The following is a 19,598-nucleotide window of genomic DNA, read 5'->3' as shown; positions in this document are numbered from 1 at the left end:
ATGGAGAACACTCTGGTAGATATAAAGACCATGCAAGTTGATGGTGGCCTCTCTAATGGAATATTAAGATGGTACCCTTTTGTTGTTTTAGAATTATTGTTGTTAACTTTGAATAATCCATTAGTTTTGAAGCATATTAACTTAAGTTACTCTTGACTTGTAGGCTATATACCCATTGACCGCAAATTTTATTTTATTTTTAATCTATCAGGTTAATTATTTATATCGTATTAACAGTTATAAGTTTTACTTACAATGTAACAACATAACGTTGAGACCCCATAGTATAATTCATTATATTGATCCAAAAGGAAACATTTTTTCTTTTACACTTTAGAATCTATTCTATTCCGAAGTCTAAAAAATGGTTGTTATTTTTTTTTGGTCATATAAATAATATATTGAACCATGTAAAATAATATGTAGCGCTATATTTGAAATCTTCTTAATACCGTGATATATAAATAACCTATACATTTATATTCATAACTTTATATTAAAAAAAACGAAGGAATAACATATAAAGTTATCATGAGCATCAATGTAGCTTGGGTGCATGTGGCTGAAAAGTGTTTGTGTTGCATCAGTCTCTATTTGGAATCCAAGGCTACAATGATTGTATGGTTTATGAGTTTATTTTGAGAAATGACATTCTTAAGATGTTAATAGGTATTTATTCCATGCAAATTAGTGTTGATTAATCTTGTTAAAGAAGTAATTATTGACTCAATTAGTTATCACTTGAAATCACAAAACGCCTTTAATCAGGTTGCCAGGAGATTAATCTTCTAAGTTCACGAGAATCGAATCTAGCTTTATATGTGCCTTTAGGTGAAAGGTCAAATTCCATGTACTAAAGTAGCTACAAATTATACTTCTATTGTTCTAGTGTACTACTCTCTTTTCAACAATATTTGTCCACTATTGACTTTGTACACTTCTTAAAAAATTATAAATAGAAGGATAATTTTAATTTATCACCTTTTAAATATAATAAATAAAATACCTTTAAGGGTGACCTAGTGGTTTGGCTTGGGACTTTCATGTTGGAGCTTTCAATCTTGTCGCAACGGACTTGTCTAGTGTGGATTACGTCTCCCGTGTGATTTGCAAGCTATTACATAAGAGCGGAGTATATATCATATATGACTTGATTAAACATGATACTGTTTTTGTAAATAACCAAAAAAAAAAATTGAACAAAATAATCTGCATTCGACTAAAAATTCTCTGGCTTATAGGTTATTCTTCTTTGATAGGTCTACTTTCATAGGCTTTCCACAGTTAATCATGGTTAGATTTAAATTTAAATTATTAAATTAAATTTATGACATGTGTCATTAATTTAATTTGGGCAAAATGGTGGGAAAGAAAATATTGAAGAGGACATGGATCCATGAATTTGCAGCCTAGTGATATTTTTTGGCAACTGTTCAAATTAATCAGACTCTAACATTAATATAAGTATTGACACCAAATTAAGAAAACAAAAACAAAATTAAAAGGAAGAAAGAATCAAAGAAAACTAACTTCCAACTCCTCGATATTGTTATATTTACGTTGGACACGCGGCAGTAGATTACAGTTAATTAAAACGTGTCTTCTGCCTCCATCTTCAGACACCAACACGTGTCCAATTCGATATTTAAAATAAACATCACCGCCATTATCCATACTTTCACCTTTGCGATACAATCCTATTAATACCCCAAATCTTCTTCTTCAAATTTTGTATCAATGTTCCTTTTAGTAAAATTTGTGTGTAACATTGCAAACATCGCAGCTTTGTTGTTCTTCATCTTTGCTTAAGCTGGTCCTCTGACTGTCTAATTAGCCAATTAATACGAAAAAATGGGTTTCGTTGGAGTTCCGATCTGTGTGCAGTGTGGCAATGCTAGCAATCCTTGTAGGTTAGTAGTATTACTTTCGACTATTAACATAATTAATTACAAAAAAAGATTAAAATGTGTATATTTTAGATTTGAAATGGTTGTATATATGTAGGTGCAAGGTGGTGGGGCCAACACTTGGTTTCTTGGCATTTGCTGCGGCAGCAATTGTAGAATGGCCGGTTGGTGCTCTGGTTTATGTGTTCCGTCACTCCAAGGGACGCCGGATTATGGGTCATCCAGCAACCGTCATTTATCCTTCAGTCACCAACTCTATTCCTATTTAATTTAATTTTCCTTTCAACAAAGATCAGGTGCTTTGTTTGTAGCGTGACAATAATAATATATAATGTATGATGCTTTAAATAAGCATTAGGGTTTTTTTTTTTGTGTACTTGTATCAAGTTTGGTTGGGGTTAAATAAGCTTGATGTGGACATCTATAAAATTGAGCAGTTAGTACAAATTAAATAAGAAACATGTAGAATGAAGAGTTTCCCCAATAGTACTTCATAAGTTCGTTGAGTAGTACTGCTTTCAATATTCGATACCGAACTGTATTTAGCACGGCGTATGACCGAGCGCTCTCTCTCACACACGTTATTTTGAGTTTATGGATTTTGGATTAAAAAAAAAAAGAGACAATTTTAGATAAATTATTTGATCTATGCTTATATATATAGTAAGTGAAACTCTTTATAACAGAAGTACATATTTGATCTAATGTTTGCCAATTCTGCTGATTAATTGGAAACCTCAAAGTAGGTGTAGTAAACAAGATGGATTTGTTATATGCTATTTATGTTAGGCATGGTAATGGACTCAACGTTGCACATGTTATGTTTTGGTCATTGGCAATTTTGTCATTCAAAGTTTTGTCTTTATTTTTCATTCAAATTTTGGGTGGTCAAAATTTTACTTTGAAAATGTTTCTAGTGTTTGTTTTTATTCAGAGACTACTCAAGTCAGTGAGTCAAGTCAACCTGACATGTTAACACTTAACTCACGGCAACCCTACATCCATTAATTTTGAATATCACTAGTCCAGTCATAGTCAATTTTCAGCCACATTCTTTATGCAATGACCAATTTGGCCTGTTTTATACAGTATTAGAGAAACAATTTCAAATTTTGCTGGAAATTACTTTGTCGAGGTGAAAAGGCTCAAAGAGATATCCAATGATTCCTTTAATATGTGTTGAGTTTGAATTAACCAGGAGGACGTCATGCAGAGGCTAATAATGTGACTAATAATTATAGAACTTTTAATGACCATAAAAGGGCATAAAATTTTAATATTGGCCTAAAAACATTAGATTGTGATGCTATTGTGTTATAGTACGAAAAAAGAAAGGATCTCCTTCAACAAAAAAATGGGTATGAAAGACCATTTTCTACGAAGAAAACTTTTTTTAAAAAATAAAACAGAATTAATAGTTGAATTCAACTGAGGTAGGAACTACAGGCAAATGCTAACAATATTTTACCTTGAAGGAATTTCCCTGAATGTTCAACTAGTAAAAGTATTGACTTGACTTTTCTACGTAATAGTAGAAAACAAGTAATTCCACTCTGCCTACTTAAGTAGTATAAAGCCATAACCATAGGAAGCAATCAACCATAGCAAAATTGAATTTTCTTTCCTTTGATTGTTCCTCTCTTCTTTGTTTGTCATAAACTTCATTTACTTTTCTTTTTGATCATTTTGCTATCAATAATCTTGGTTAAAGTATCCATGATGGCCTTTTTATGTGGAGGCGGCTTTCACAAGAGAGAAAAGAAGAAGAGGCAGAGTGTGCAATTTGGGGGTAAAAAGCCAGTAGAAAGGCTAGAGAGCAGCATAAGTAGTAAAGCTCTATTGATGGTAAAAATGATATCTTGGAGGAAAAAAGTGGAACATGATGATGATGACGATGATGATTATCAAGTAAATTGGGAAGACGAAAACGCGCTATGGAAGAGGACTATTATTAAAGGAGAAAAGTGTCGCCCTTTGGAATTTTCAGGCAAAATTTCATATGATGCTAATGGCAATCTCGTGCTCGATTGATCAATTTTTCAGTACTTCTGCCTTCTTTTTACCTGTTTCTTTTCTCTCTCTCTCTCTTTTTCTTTGGATATGTTTGATAGTTGTAATTATGTTAGGATTTAAGTTATATAAACCGATGCAAACGAAGGGAAAGAAGAAAAGAACTCAAATAATATATATATACAGAATGGTTTACAGTTGCAGAGTTTTGGTATTTTTCATCAATTTCACTTCATTTGCTGTATACAAAAGATTCTTGTGCACTGGTTATATTTTATTTCAGAGAGTTTCAAAGTGCTGTTCCTGAAGAAAATCTTATTGAAAGCATGAAACTTACCTAATCCTTTCTTAGTAATCTCTCGTATACGCATAAACGAACATTAATTCTTAGCTCAATCTCAAAAAAACTAAAATTGCTTAAGAGTATCATATCAGAAACCAACAACTCATTCTCTCAGCCATGTGAGACTGAACAGTATTATTTTCTTAGATGAAACTGAAAAGTTAGTTGTTTTCCTTTTCTTTGAGAAAACAACTAACTGAGCGAGATAGAAAAATCCCTGCATGTTCCATCTGATGGGGGATAGGCCAACTTTCTGGCCACTCCAGCAAACAAATTGTTGAAGCCTCACTACCTTTGTGTGCCCACCAAAATCTTATCTTCTAATTCATTTCAATCCTACCTTGACACAGTGCACAAAGTTTTTAACAAAAAATTAAGACACTATTTTTTCTACATTTCTTTCTTTTTAACACCTCCGTGAGATCCCAACTCGAACCCACAACTTCAGTGTTAAGGATGTTTACTATATGAGCAACCGCTCTTGTCTCCATTTTTTTCCTGGTGTTTGATTAAAAAGGAATTTCAGAAAATTTGAATAACTTTTTTTGTTTGGTATGAAAGAAAATTATTTATTGGAGGTAAGTCATTTTTGTTAAATTAGAGGAAAATAGGTTGATTTGAAAAATATTTTTCTAAGCATTTAAACCGACCAAACATGAAAAAATTGAAAAATGTTTTCCTTACTACCAAAAAGTGAAACTACGAAGATCAATAGTACTTACAACAACATCACCAGCAAATAAACAGATAGAGCAGAAGTTCTGTAAAACTATATGCAATTCTAGAAACTAAATTCGACCCTATAGCAAACCAATTAAGCAAAAAAAACTAACTGTCATGACTGGAATTGGGCATACAAAGATCCATAATTTTCTCAGCATCCTCTGTTTCATCTCAATCAATTTTTGTACTTCACCTCTAGGCAGCTTCATCTTCAGCTGAACCACAGCTCCATTACTTGGCTTTGGAATCGACAAATCTGAAGACAATCTTCGGCTCAACATAAGGCACTCCAGCCGGTCCTGTGCGCTCATATGAACAGCAGATTTCACCCTTCTTGCAACCTTATTCCTACTTATTTCTTCTTTAGAAACAGAGGTTGATAAGCCTTCAGATCAGGGCTGATAGTTACGTTTGTCGCTCTAATCACTTTTTCTAGGCATAAGTTTATATTTCTGTATCATAATATTTTTAAAATTATGTCCAACATGACTTCAATTTTTAAAGACGAACCTATTTAAAAGGCAAAACAAAAAAAATGTATACACCAACAAGTGCACTCGACCCATGCTAGTGTGGGCTAGCTTTATCTCATCTAGTGTACCTGTATGAATAACTTGTAGTATCCAATAAAAGAAGATGACATGCATATATAATCAATAATTGGTAGAATTACCATGTGCAGTTAGGATTGATATCCTTTCTTCCTAACTTTTTAATGTCATCGACGAGATATTCAAAAGCATTGTACGATGAACCTCCTTCTCCAACACTAATTTTTGCCAACATAGATAACTTGTCAACCGATTTCTTCAACTTATCCTTATTTGTTACCATCAATTCTTTCACCACCTTCTCAATAATGTATCTGTCACAAATGTCTTTCATGTCCAACCCAATTTTCCACACCTCACCCACAAATCTACTAGTGACTCGTTGGTCCACATAAACAGCCCAACAGATCATAGGCTTTCTTTCAACAATACTTTCCATGGTCGAGTTCCATCCACTGTGAGTTAAAAATCCACCAATAGCTGGGTGGGATAGTACTTTCTCTTGTGGAGCCCAACTCACTATGTAAGCTCTTTCTTCGCAACCATCTGTTAGCTCCTTCACAAATTGGTGGCTAAACTCTTCTTCCCTCAATAAGTCGGACCTCATGACCCACAAAAATCTGATTCCACTATTTACTAATCCATGCCAAAACTCCAAAATTTCCTTCTTTGTCAAAGTTGCAAGACTTCCAAAACTTACATAGATTACTGATTCTATGGGCTGTGCATCGAGCCATTGAATTGAACTGTGATCTTCTTCCCACAAACTATTCGAAGAGGACATTGTTTTATCAGCAAGCCTAGTTTTGAGTTGCAAGTGTAGTGGTCCAACCGCATACGTTTGTGGACAATGAGAGCGAATAAGAGAGAGTAACGGACCGTCTAAATCTTCAAATGTATTTAATATGAGTCCATGGGATCGAGGTATACTTTGGATTTCCTTGAGAGCAAGTTGGCAATAGAGGTCCGTTGCACAATTTGTGAGGCGATAGAATGGAAAATCACGACGCCGTAGAAGATCTTCCATGCCAGGTACATTTTCTATCAATACGTCCAAGTCATTTCCTAGGTAAATTTTTGCTTGTTAGATGGCTGGCCATAAATTAGTAACATAACTCCAAATACAATACAATAGCAAAAATGAAAAAGTACCTTTGAAGGGAATATCTCCAGATTGAATGAGTTTGGGGAAACAGAGGTAAACCCATAGGCAACAAGGACTAATAGTATCAAAGGAAATAACAGAAACTCCAACCTCATTACAAATATCCACTGCATAATAAAATAATCCATCAGGTATAACACACGTGACACCGGACTCTGTTAATATTTCTCTAAGAAAAGGCTCTGCCGCAGCTTGCAAGGAAGTAATAAGCTCTCCAAACAGAAGAGACGACCGGGGATGATCCTTGGGAAGACCATCGGAAATTGTCCGGAATTGAAATTTGGGATATTGCTTGAATCTTGATTCGACGTTGGTGTGACGATAGAGAAGCTGTTGATTGTGATTCGTGTTGAGGAAAGTAACTTGTAAATCGGCGAGGCAAAAAAGCTCAGCAAGTTGAAGCATGGAATTGATAGGGCTTTGTATTGGAAGAGGGAAGAGGAGAACGTGAGGACACATTATTTTTGCTTCTTCTACTGTGTTGTGATGCTCCATTACTTCGTCCTTAGGGGGGAAAGGGAGATAAGATAGATATATAGCTGCTCCTTTGCTTTTATTACTGATAGAGTTTTTTAAGAATGACGACAGAAAAAGATTTGTCAAAGATACTCCGCCTAGGATTCCATTAATAAATGGAGTTGGTGCAGCTTTCCTTGTTTCTATTTCAATTTATTAATGTCACTTCTTTTTTTTATTTTTCTTATCCGATCAAAGATAGTATATCTCAAATTATGATAAATGATACGTGTCAATATCCATTAAATATATCTCAAATTATTTTTATGTCCATTTTTTGAGTTGTGTATACCTCATGGCTAACGGATGGACACGCCAATTTTATTTATATTTTTATTCAAAATTTTAAAAGAATCCATTCATTTTCAATATCCTCTAATAAAATACAATGACATTTTAAAAAAAACAAGTTATCCCTTTATCTCCATTCAAACATAAACCCAAAACCTATTAAATCAAACAAAGAAAAAAATGTTGTTTAATTCATCTTCATTTACAGTCATTCTCCAAAATTTAAAAAAGTACTGTAGCATGTGTTTTCAATGAAAAACAAGAAATTCGATTTTAATTATTGGTTCATATCAATTAGTTGTTGAAACGGATTGGAAATACTACCTCACCTTTGACGAACAAGCTTCAAGCTTTAAATTGAGTTTGCAATCGAATGAGAACTTTTGAAGATCATTTGTTGTCAAAAAAGGTTGAAAATACTATAACCATTGACGAACAAAACTTTAAATTCTAAAATGGGTCTGCCACTGAATCAAAAACCACGAGCTCAAATGAATTTGTTGTTAAAATGAATTCGCTTTGAAGACCAATTGCAACCAATACGGCTGAAAACAATAGGTAAAATAGGGATCGGGAAGTACAATTTGCTTAGGAAAGGGCAGATAAAGGTTGAAACTGAAGCATGGGTTTAAAATTGAAAAAGGGGTAGGGTATTTAGTTTTGGGTAAAAAATAAACAAAATCAAGTAAATTAAATGATGATAAAAGATATACACCATCTTAAAATATCTAACACATATCTATCATAGTTCAAAGGTATATTCTTCAATTAATTTACAAAGTTTTCAATTCTTTTCTAAGGTTTATGACCATTAAGTTTTATCTACTTTAGCATGAAAAATACCTTCTTTTATGGTTATTTTTTCGTTCATACTCCAGTCAGGGATTTATTTATTTTTTTCCGATGATAATGCAATCTAGACAAGGATTTTATTTTTCTGGTAACACAATCTAGTATGCAAATAAAAAGGACCTTGTAATTATACCAAAAATAACTGGTTTTTTTTTCTTTTGCATTAAATAGATTCTTTCAAGTTTTGGTAACAAGAAGTCAACAATAACATCAAATTGAATAAAAGCTCACGTGTAAGATCTGCAAATATACACACCTTCCTATATAAAGAAGATAAATAGTTTGTTTCTGATAAATTACATCGACAATAACAATAATAATAAATTCAATATGATCCTACAAATAAAATGTACACATACCTTTTATCCCATGATAACGGCCAAAACGAAAGACAAAATTAACGTAGTGGAATCAAATAAATTTGGAGGGAGAGAAAAAAACAAAATAGAAGTGGGATGGATAAGTGCTACAAGAATATTTGTCATCCTTGACGAATGGTCTCAAATGATCTCAATCCTCAGCTAAACCACTAATCTATCCATTAACACAGAATAAAAATGTTAAATAAACAAACAAAAAAAAGAGTGAACAAAGAAAATCAATACTACTAATTATAACAATACTAACAGCAAATAAACAGCAAACAAGCACAAGTTTCTGTAAAACTATATGCAATTCTTGAAATTAGATTTTGAGCCTATTGTTTATAGTAATTGACGACCAAACAAAAAAGATGCAAAAAAAACTAGTACGTAAGTTTTAGGAATTGTGCATACAAAGATCCATAATTTTCTCAGCAACCTCTGCTTCATCTCTGCTTTCTTCAATCAACTTTTGTACTACACTTCTGGGCAGCTTCATCTTCAGCTGAACAACAGCTCCATTACTCGGCTTCGAAATCGACAAATCCGAAGCCGATCTCCGGCTTAACATAAGGCACTCCAGCCGATCTTGTGCGTTCATATGAACATCAGATTTCACCCTTCTTGTAACCTTATTACTAGTAATTTCTTCTTTAGGAAACAGAGGCAATTCTACAAGAAAATATATTTTGCTCGGCTTCAGCTCTTGTTCTGCCTCTAATGGCTTAGCTCTAATCCCAAATTTCTTCACTGCTTCTGATTCCAATAAAACATGACCTGGGTAGTCTTTAACTACCTCTGACGTTGTTATTGGTGTCTTCAGTTTAAGGATTTCGCCGTTAATCTTCATCACCTTTGTCTTCTTCGTACTTCCTCCTATGTTGTTACCCATTCTATTTCTCTTCTTTTTTTTTTTTTGGTACTATGGTTCCTCCACTTATATTTTGGTATAATTATATGGACCACGAACTAACTTTTTTGTTAGTGCGTGTGCGTGTGAATTTGTGGAAATGTACTAGAAAAGCTTTTATTTAGTGCCCTATCTAGTGTATGATTAACCGGTTAAACTGAATTTCAAATATTAAAATTTGAAAACTCTAATTTTAAAAATAATTTGAGATATGGTCTTCAGACCGTATTTGTCAGATTTCATTGGGTGTGTTATTTGTTATAGTTAATGATAAAAACGCAAAGGGTGTTCAGGATTTTAAAATAAATATTAAAGTAATATTGAACTATATACCTAGTTTAAATATTCAACAGTCATCCCTAAAATTGAACCTATCAATTCAAATATGGACCCGCCATGAATTATTTAACGTTTCCACTAAATCCATGATATGATTTTTCTATAATTCTATAAAGGGATCGTTTGATATATGTGGATCAAATTCTTTTAAAATTATATTTTTTGAACTAATTTATCACACAAAATCATGCGTTATAAATTTAATCTTGAAATATTTCACCGTTATCCTATGTACCAAACAATTGGTGTTGTACTGTGTGTGTGTGATGATTGTACCTTACGATGGGAAGATAAATATTTTTGTAAAAGACGAAGTGGGAAAGAAGTTATTCAATTCCATCACGACAAAATTCTATCTGGCTCTCTGATTAGAAAGCAAGAAAAGAAATGAAAGCCGACTTTTTTTTGTTGTAAAATATTGACATATTGGAGGGGCAATGGGGAGTTGAGTTTTCTTTTGTTTGTGATAATCTAAGGCTAGTGGGACTATGCTTTTTTGGCGTGGTATGATTATGATTTATGGGAAGACTTAATATTATATGTATAGAGTTTTAATTCTAATTTAGTTTACTTGTAAAATTGGCAACTGTATATAGTAAACATTATTTGATAACGTAAAAAATATATATAAGTAAATAACATGTTATATACTCAATGTTAAATAAATTGTTTGTATATATAACTTAAGTATAAACGGCCTTACGTTTAAGATTATCATTAAGTCCCAACCAAATTGCTAATCTGGACGTCGACAGCAGAGCGTTTCTAAATTCAAAGTCGTAATCCTTAATTTTGTGTGTTGATTAAGGAAATGTTTGCTTCTGTCACAAAGAATTTAAAATTTAATATGTTGTTTATTCATAGAAAAGGTCCGAGGAGGATAAGATTTTTCGGTTACACTTGCAATTGCTATTTAAATGAAAGTATCAATTGATGTTACTTATACGGTGAGGCCAAAGGAGAAAAAAAGCAAAACAAACTTTTCACAATTAGTCACTGTATTCAATGACAAAGTCTGCAATTTCGTTAAGAGTGTTCAAGATTTGATATTTTATAGCTAGACTTTGACTAAATTAACTCTCTAAATAAGGCGAATGGGCATGTTCAACTCCGCTTTATTAATCTATACTATAAAAAGGTGTTAATACGATCTTATAATTAGTCTTAAGATATGGGCTGACGTTTGTGGTGATGTTTGGAAAATTCTTATACGTTTAAGTATTCAAGATCTCATTGAAAACGTTTTAAGTCTTTTTCATGTTCTGAAGTCTAGCTAATGCTCCTTATTTCATATAATTATATTTTTTAAACAATAACAATGTTGGATAAGTTTACGCACATCTCAATTAATTTTTCATATTTAAGTCTTAAATTAAGTGATTACGAATTGATTAGAATATCCTGGAGCATATTCGAAGATCCACATTTTATTAATGCTTAGCTGAGGTTATAAATGATTTTCATGTCATGATTTAAAAAAAATGAAGTTACAAGGATAGTGATAAAGTCTGCATACATCTCACTTTATACATTGGTAAGGAGAAAGGGCATGAACATCTGGAGGTATATGCTAGATTTGTTGTCAATTACAACTCAACATTCCCAAAAACCAATATGCATACTCACAATATCTAGATTTCAAAATAAATAGGAAAGTTAAGCTAATTGCTCAAACATTTGTTCATGAATGGATAGAAAAGCATGTTGAATAATAGAAATTTAAGGTATGATGTATACACTTGTCGACTGTTTGTCAATGAGGGCATCGGAATTAATAAGTTTCTCAATTCTATGTCTCTGTGAACTTTAGTAAACATTCAGCAGCAGGAATCCTAAGGCATAATACCTAAATCAAAGCTAGGAATGCTATTAGGAGCAAAACATAAAAGAACAACTACAATGAATATCAAGTAGTGGATTTTTCTTTTTAAAAGAAGGCTAAGCCACATGGAAAACGCGGTATCTATCCTCTGGAGGTAGGCAGGCTGGCCTTGATAAACAGTGTGTTAGAGCCATTCCAAACCACAGTGATCTCTTAATATTTGAAGTTCCAGCAAAAGTGAACAATTGGTTACAAGGTTCTCTGGATGAGGGAAGTTAATTCATCTTACAGCATGGAAACTAAGGCCAAGATAGGGAGGAGGTATTTTGGCAGGCACAAAACTGAGACACCAGACAAGAAGCAGTCATGGAATTTTGCAATTCCAAATTGATGTTTCTGAGAGAACAGACAACAACAGGATAAAGGGACTAGTTTAAACGATCACATCCCTTGGAATGAGTCTATTGAAACAAGAATAGCAAAGGGTGAGAGGTATTCTCCCAAACATGCATTTATTAAAGTTGGAGATGGCAGGAGAAGTAGATTTTTGGTCTCTGATTTGGACTGCAAAATCAAAGCCCAGGGAGAGATTTCCAGATTTATAGAGATCACAGGGAATCTGGAAACTAGGATAGCTGAGAATTAAGAACAAACCAGTCAGTCATAAAGTTGGACATAACATTTTAGAAGTGTGTGAAGTGGACTAGATCTATGACCAGCTTGTTTTGTCGCAAAACGAAGTGTATTTGCATCACTACCAAGATGGAATAACATGGAAAGGAGAAAGACAATGAAGAGACTGCCTAGTCTTTCTATCAAATACTAGTTTATACTTGAGCACGAAAAATTAAGTCGGACATGACTTCAATTTTTAAAGAGGAACCTATTTAAAAGGCCAAACATACAATTTTATACACTTAACATTGAGCTCGACCCATGCTAACGCGGGCTTTATCTCATCAAGTGTACCTGTATGAATAACTTATAGTATCCGCTAAAAGAAGAAGAAAATAATATAATCTTTGTCTACAAAATAATGATTGGTAGCATTACCCTGTTTATCCTATGCAGTTAGGATTGATATCCTTGTCTCTTCTGCCTAACTTTTTAATGTCATCGACCAGATATTCAAAAGCATTGTACGATGAACCTCCTTCTCCAACACTAATTTCTGCCAACATAGATAACTTGTCAACCGATTTCTTCAACTTCTCCTTATTTGTTACCATCAAATCTTTCACCACCTTCTCAATATTGTCTCTATCACAAATGTCTTTCATGTCCAACCCAATTTTCCACACCTCACCCACAAATCTACTAGTGACTCGTTGGTCCACATAAACAGCCCAACAGATCATAGGCTTTCTTTCAACAATACTTTCCATGGTCGAGTTCCATCCACTGTGAGTTAAAAATCCACCAATAGCTGGATGGGATAGTACTTTCTCTTGTGGAGCCCAACTCACTATGTAGGCTCTTTCTTTGCAACCGGCCGCTAGCTCCTTCACAAATTGGTGGCTAAACTCCTCTTCCCTCAATAAGTCGGACCTCATGACCCACAAAAATCTGATTCCACTATTTACTAACCCATGCCAAAACTCCAACATTTCCTCCTTTGTCAAAGTTGCAAGACTTCCAAAACTTACATAGATTACTGATTCTATGGGCTGTGCATCAAGCCATTGAATTGAACTGTGATCTTCTTCCCACAAACTATTTGAAGAGGACATTCTTTTATCAGCAAGCCTAGTTTTGAGTTGCAAGTGTAGCGGCCCAACCGCATACGTTTGTGGACAATGAGAGCGAATGTGAGATAGTAATGGACCGTCCAAATCTTCAAATGTATTTAATATGAGTCCATGGGATCGAGGTATACTTTGGATTTCCTTGAGAGCAAGTTGGCAATAGAGGTCCGTTGCACAATTTGTGAGGCGATAGAATGGAAAATCGCGACGCCGGAGAAGATCTTCCATGCCAGGTACATTTTCTATCAACATGTCCAAATCATCATTTCCTTAACAACATAGGTAAATTTTTGCTTGTTAGATGATCAGTAACATAACTCCAAATAAAATAGCAAAAATTCATCTAAGTAAAATGAAATTGTTTCGTTGATGTTTTCTACTTGGAAGAAGCTAGCTAGTGAAACATACTAGATGTAATACTAAACTCTAAATTTTGAAAATGTATTTTTAAATATCTGTTATCTTGACAAAATTTTCAAGTTGCAAAAATAGAAGATGAAGTTTTTTCCGAAAATGAAAAGTACCTTTGAAGGGAATATCTCCAGTTTGAATGAGTTTGGGGAAACAGAGGTAAACCCAGAGGCAACAAGGACTAATAGTATCAAAGGAAATAACAGAAACTCCAACCTCATTACAAATATCCACTGCATAATAAAATAATCCATCAGGTATAACACACGTGACACCGGACTCTGTTAATATATCTCTAAGAAAAGGCTCTGCCACAGCTTGCAAGGAATTAATAAGGTCTTCAAACATAGGAAAGGAGCGGGGATGATCGTCGGGAAGACCATCGGAAATTGTCCGGAATTGAAATTTAGGATATTGCCTGAATCTAGATTCGACGTTGGTATGACGGTAGAGAAGCTGTTGATTGTGATTAGTGTTAAGGAAAGTAACTTGTAAACCGGCGAGGCAAAAAAGCTCGGCAAGTTGAAGCATGGAGTTGATAGGGCTTTGTATTGGAAGAGGGAAGAGGAGCACATGAGGACACATTTTTGCTTCTATTGTGTTGTGATGCTCCATTACTACGAGTGGGAGATAAGATAGACAGATAGATATATTTCTTCTTTTGCTACTAATAATAAGTTCTCTTTTTAACAATGACGACACAAAAAAGATTTCTCAAAGATGCTCACCCAATAGATGGACCTTCTTTCTACTTCAATTCATTAATGCCACTTACTTTTACCTTACCTTTTTTTTTTACCAAGAAAAAGAAAGGAGCATTTCGAGAAATACTTACCTTTTACCTTTTCCTTTTTTCGTTTCAATTGTGTGAGGAGACTGTAACGAGTTGGGAGTTAGGGTTACGCTTAGATTCGGGTCACTTTAGTGGAGAAGAAATGCTTAGCGTACATTTTAGCGATACTATCTAGGAAAAATTATATATAATAGCAAATTATTAATTCAAATTAAATACTATAAATATATTTTGATTTAATTATATTTCATAGCATACTGTTGTTATTTCGCCTCTCTCCTGGTGAATCTCGCTCGCCACTCTCGTTCTCTCCCTCCCCTCTCTCGCTTTTTATACAAACGCAAATGTATAAAATGCGTTTGTGTTTGTATAAAGCGAGAGAAAATTGTATATATACATATATTTTCATTCCCCTCTCCCAGATCTCGCTCGCCACTCTCCCACATCTCGCTCGCCACTCTCCCACATCTCACTCGCCACTCTCCCACATCTCGCTCGTTCACTCGTCTCTCTCACTTTATACAAACACAAATGTATACATTGTGTTTGTGTTTGTGTTTGTATAAAGCGAGAAAAAATTATATATACAAATACAAATGCATATATTTTCGTCCTATACACTTATGATTATACAAATACGATCTTCCTCTGCCCAGATTTCTTTTGTCTTTCTCGCTTTATACAAACACAGATTATACAATTGATCTTTTGTATATGTATATTAAAGCAGATTATACAATTGTTTTCTTTTGTATATGTCTAGTGAAATTATACAATTGTTTTCTTTTGTATATGTATAGCGAAATATACATATTTATGTTTGTTATGGAGCGCAATTATGCAAACTATAGCTATAGCATACAAATATGATTTTTGTGTTTGCTATATATGGAATTTTCATCAAGAATTAATAATTGCATTTTAAATTTAATGTTTGGATATATTTAATAAACTTTTCAATACAAATAGACTACACATTATTTGAGCAAAAATTATTATGTTTAGCTGAACCTTGTATCCAGACTTGTAGCTTCGCTTGTGACATTATTAATACTCTGTCATGTTAGGTCTCATTTATTTGGCAAAAAGTCAACAACTGCATACTTTTGTATTTAATATTTCATTTATCATATGGATAATTTTGAAACATTGCAAAATCTTTTCTTATTGAGTAAAACTCTATGATTTATTTGATCAAATTTCTAAAACTAATTTATTTTGAAAAATGTTTTTTAAAAGAAAATATCTTTGATAATAAGTAATTTGTATTTGATCAATAATTTTTAAAAAGTACTTTTGAGTAGAAATTAATCTTTGACCAAACTTTTTTAAATTGTTTCTAAATCAAGCATTTTTTTTAAAAAAAAACTACTTTTTAAATTTTTGAAAAAAAAAAAAACAGTTTTTACTATTCTGAAAAACACTTATTTTTTCTCTTTATAAATTGCTTAAACACTTCACTTTTTTAAAATTAGCACGTTTTAACCCCTCAAAATTTGACCAAACGTAATAGTCTCATTTAATACAGAGTATATTAATTCTTAATTTGACTGTGTTTTCTTTTCTTTTCTTTTCTTTTGTTTGATATTTGTTTATCGAGCAACTTTCACATATAGCAAACACAAAAATCATATTTGTATGATATAGCTATAGTTTTCATAATTGCACTCCATATCAAACTTTATGTTTGCTATGACTATTAATGTGTATATTTCGCTACACATATATACAAAAGAAGCAATTGTATAATCTGGGCAGGGGAAGATCTCTATTTGTATAATCATAAGTGTATAGGACGAAAATATATATATTTGTATTTGTATATACAATTTTATTTCGCTTTATACAAACACAAACGCAATATACATTTTTGTTTGTATAAAGTGAGAGAGGCGACTGAGGTGGCGAGCGAGATCTGGGATAAGAGAGAGGGGAACGAAAATATATGTATATATATAATTTTCTTTCGCTTTATACAAATACAAACGCATTTTATACATTTGCATTTGTATAAATGCGAGAGAGGCGAGGGAGAGACTACCGAGAGTGGCGAGCGAAATTCACCAGGGAGAGAGGCAAAATAGCAACAGTTTGCTATGGGTACAATTAAATAAACTGTGATTATGACATTTAATTTGAATTATTAATTTATTATTATATACAATTTTCCCTTGTTTTATTTTGGGTTGTACGTGTACGTTCTCTTTCTTTTCGATGATAAAATGGCCCATTAGATCTTAAATTTTTTGGGAAAATTATACATAATTGCAAACTATTAATTCAAATTAAATGGTATAACCACACTTTGATTTAATTGTGCCCTGTAGCAAATTGTTTGTCAGTCGCCTCTCTCCCTCAAACTCTCGCTCGCCACTCTCCCTCTCTCGCTCGCTACTCTCCCTCTCTCGCTCGCCTCTCTCGCTTTAAATAAACAAAAATGTATAAATTGTGTTTCTGTTTGTATAAAGCGAGAGAAAATTGTATATACACATGCAAATACATATATTTTTGTCCTATACACTTATAACTATACAATACAAATATTCCCCTGTCCAGTTTTCTTTTGTCTTTCTCTCTTTCTCGCTTTATACAAACACATATTATACAAAATACAATGTATAATTTATGTTTGTATAAAGCGCGAGAGAGAACAATATTTGATATACAAACGTTTTATTTCGATTCATTGTATACAAATTCAAATTTTATACAGATATTTAAACACATAAAATTAAATTGAGAGACTCTCAACGATTTATACAAACGAAAGGCCGACAACAATTTATACAAATGGTCTGCCAGGGAAATTATACAAATCTGAAGAGGAGCTAGCTAATTATAAAGTTGCTTCATTTGTATATATGTATAGTGAAATAGCCTAGTCATAGCATGTTTGTTATGGAACGCAATTATGCAAACTTTGCTATAACATACAAATATGAATTTTGTGTTTGCTATATGTGAAAGTTGCTCATTTTTTAAAGGCTAAAGTATTTATTACCCCCCTGAACTTGAAACTTTTTATTCGGTGTACACCTAAACTATATTCCGTTTTAATTACCCTCCCCCCCCCCGAACTTGTTTATTCCTCCATCACGTACACCTTTATTGTCCACCTGGTGTAGAAATTGACAACACACTCTACTAGGCGCGTGAGGAAGTGATTTTTTGCCGCATCATAAAGCTACAACGGTAAAAAAACAAACATAAAATCTCCATTTTTCTTTAATATTTGGCATATTTTAAACGAAAAATAGGGCAAAATGTAAATGAAAAGTAAAGGAAACAAAGATTAACACTTACTTGGTAAAAATTTCAGACAAATTTGAAATTTAATCGACCAACTTCACGTCTAGAAAAACCCTAATCCAAAAGGAGTTCCGCGAAATCAGTCCTTATTCAAAAATAACTTTTAAACAATGAATGTTTGATATTTATTTTTTGCCATATTAATTTATCCAGGTGGCTATTATTTATCCAGGTGGAAATTCACATCACCACTTTTGCCAGCTGTTGCGCGTGTAGTCACAATAGGAGCAGGTGGATAAAAAAGGTGTACGTGATGGAAGAATAAACAAGTTCGAGAGGTAATTAAAACGGAATATAGTTTAGGTGTACACCGAATAAAAAACTTCAAGTTCAGGGAATAATAATACTTTAGCCTTTTTAAAAAAAAACAGTATATTAATTCTAATACTATTGTATACCATATTTGGTCACCTACTTTTGATTTTCTCATAATAAAATATACATACGTTTCATTCGTAAAATAGGAATGCATGTATTTATTTTTTATTTTTAGTTTTCATTCGATGTTTGGTCCGGTTAATTTTGATTCATGGCGCATGGGGATGAGCATAAAGTACCGAAAACTAAATTATCGAACCAAATTAATTTTTTTTATAATTCGATATTTGGTATGGTATTTGAGAGAAATTTTAGAATTATGATATTTAAGTTTGAGTTTGGTATGAGATATTAGTACCACTTGATATTTGGTATTTCACCGAATTATTTACTTAATGAATGTCATATATTAACATGTTCATTGCTTATTAATACAAGTCCAAAAAGAAACTTAAAGAATAAACATAAACAATCAAACACATATGTCTTTTAGTTATATTAATTTGCTTTTCTTACTTGTTGATTTTTTATTATACCGTGTCTCCACATAAAAGTAGAGTTGTCAATATGGGCTAGCCCACTCCATCCGGGCTAACCCATACAGGCTTTGAAATTTTACGGGTCAGGCCAGGCTAGCCCATTTTTGGTGTGGGCTAGAAAACGGTCGGCCTAATCCACAAGTACGTGGGCTACAAGCTTGCCGAGCCAGCCCACTTTTTTAAACATTATATATTTTTATAATTATTAAATTAAATTATAAATTATAATTTAAAAATATTATCATAAAAATCGACAAAACAATATTACATGGTGTTAATGTTACTACTTGTTAATCAAATCCACAAATAAAATTATCTTTATAATATTTATTAAGTTTTTTTTCAAGTAAAAGTATAAATATCTAAATAGAAATATTAACCTAACTGTTTTGCAATTATCACAATAAAGCACAAAAAATATGACAATATTCCAACCATAAAAAAGTAAAAAATAAACTCCTTAAAAAATCATGAAACTTATGGCGTATCTAACACTTTATAAAACCTATGACGTATCTAATACTTCATGATCATCTTCATCAAGCATATCTAAATCAACTTGTGGGAAGGTTGTCTTAACATCTTCATTGTCATTTGCAATTTATATGCGGTTTCAATTAGTTAAATATTAAAAAATAACTAAATTGAGAATTATAATATTTAAATGTACACAAAAATATATTACCAGTTTG

General features: G+C 32.7%; 5 protein-coding genes across 5 annotated transcripts in view; 2 read left to right on the top strand and 3 right to left on the bottom strand.

Moving 5' to 3' along the window:
• Positions 1-1,851: 1,851 nt before the first annotated feature.
• LOC125822778 (uncharacterized) lies at positions 1,852-2,176 on the top strand. The gene is made up of 2 exons (XM_049502235.1): positions 1,852-1,910; positions 2,005-2,176. Exons 1-2 carry the CDS (start codon positions 1,852-1,854, stop codon positions 2,174-2,176), a joined length of 231 nt encoding a protein of 76 aa, XP_049358192.1.
• A 1,806-nt stretch (positions 2,177-3,982) lies between these two features.
• The window catches only part of LOC125822773 (pyridoxal kinase), a 28,420-nt gene continuing 12,804 nt past the window's right edge, over positions 3,983-19,598 (top strand). The window contains exon 1 of the mRNA XM_049502230.1: positions 3,983-3,991. The gene's annotated coding sequence lies outside the window, so the exon portion shown is untranslated. The remainder of the gene's footprint in view (positions 3,992-19,598) is intronic.
• Positions 5,049-7,194, bottom strand: LOC125822060 (7-deoxyloganetic acid glucosyltransferase-like). Its single transcript, XM_049501432.1, has 4 exons — positions 6,687-7,194; positions 5,657-6,599; positions 5,172-5,331; positions 5,049-5,060 (listed from the first exon to the last, which is right to left on the bottom strand). Exons 1-4 carry the CDS (start codon positions 7,192-7,194, stop codon positions 5,049-5,051), a joined length of 1,623 nt encoding a protein of 540 aa, XP_049357389.1.
• Positions 8,944-9,630, bottom strand: LOC125822777 (uncharacterized protein At1g66480-like). Its single transcript, XM_049502234.1, has one exon. It carries the CDS (start codon positions 9,610-9,612, stop codon positions 9,118-9,120), a length of 495 nt encoding a protein of 164 aa, XP_049358191.1. The 5' UTR covers positions 9,613-9,630; the 3' UTR covers positions 8,944-9,117.
• Positions 12,815-14,595, bottom strand: LOC125822779 (7-deoxyloganetic acid glucosyltransferase-like). Its single transcript, XM_049502236.1, has 2 exons — positions 14,061-14,595; positions 12,815-13,805 (listed from the first exon to the last, which is right to left on the bottom strand). Exons 1-2 carry the CDS (start codon positions 14,560-14,562, stop codon positions 12,850-12,852), a joined length of 1,458 nt encoding a protein of 485 aa, XP_049358193.1. The 5' UTR covers positions 14,563-14,595; the 3' UTR covers positions 12,815-12,849.

Source organism: Solanum verrucosum, unplaced genomic scaffold (assembly GCF_900185275.1).
Source record: "Solanum verrucosum unplaced genomic scaffold, falcon-dt-bn FXZP01000103.1, whole genome shotgun sequence".
Classification (NCBI taxonomy): Eukaryota; Viridiplantae; Streptophyta; class Magnoliopsida; order Solanales; family Solanaceae; genus Solanum; species Solanum verrucosum.
Note: the sequence above shows the minus strand (reverse complement) of the source record. Positions and strands in the feature narration are given on the sequence as shown.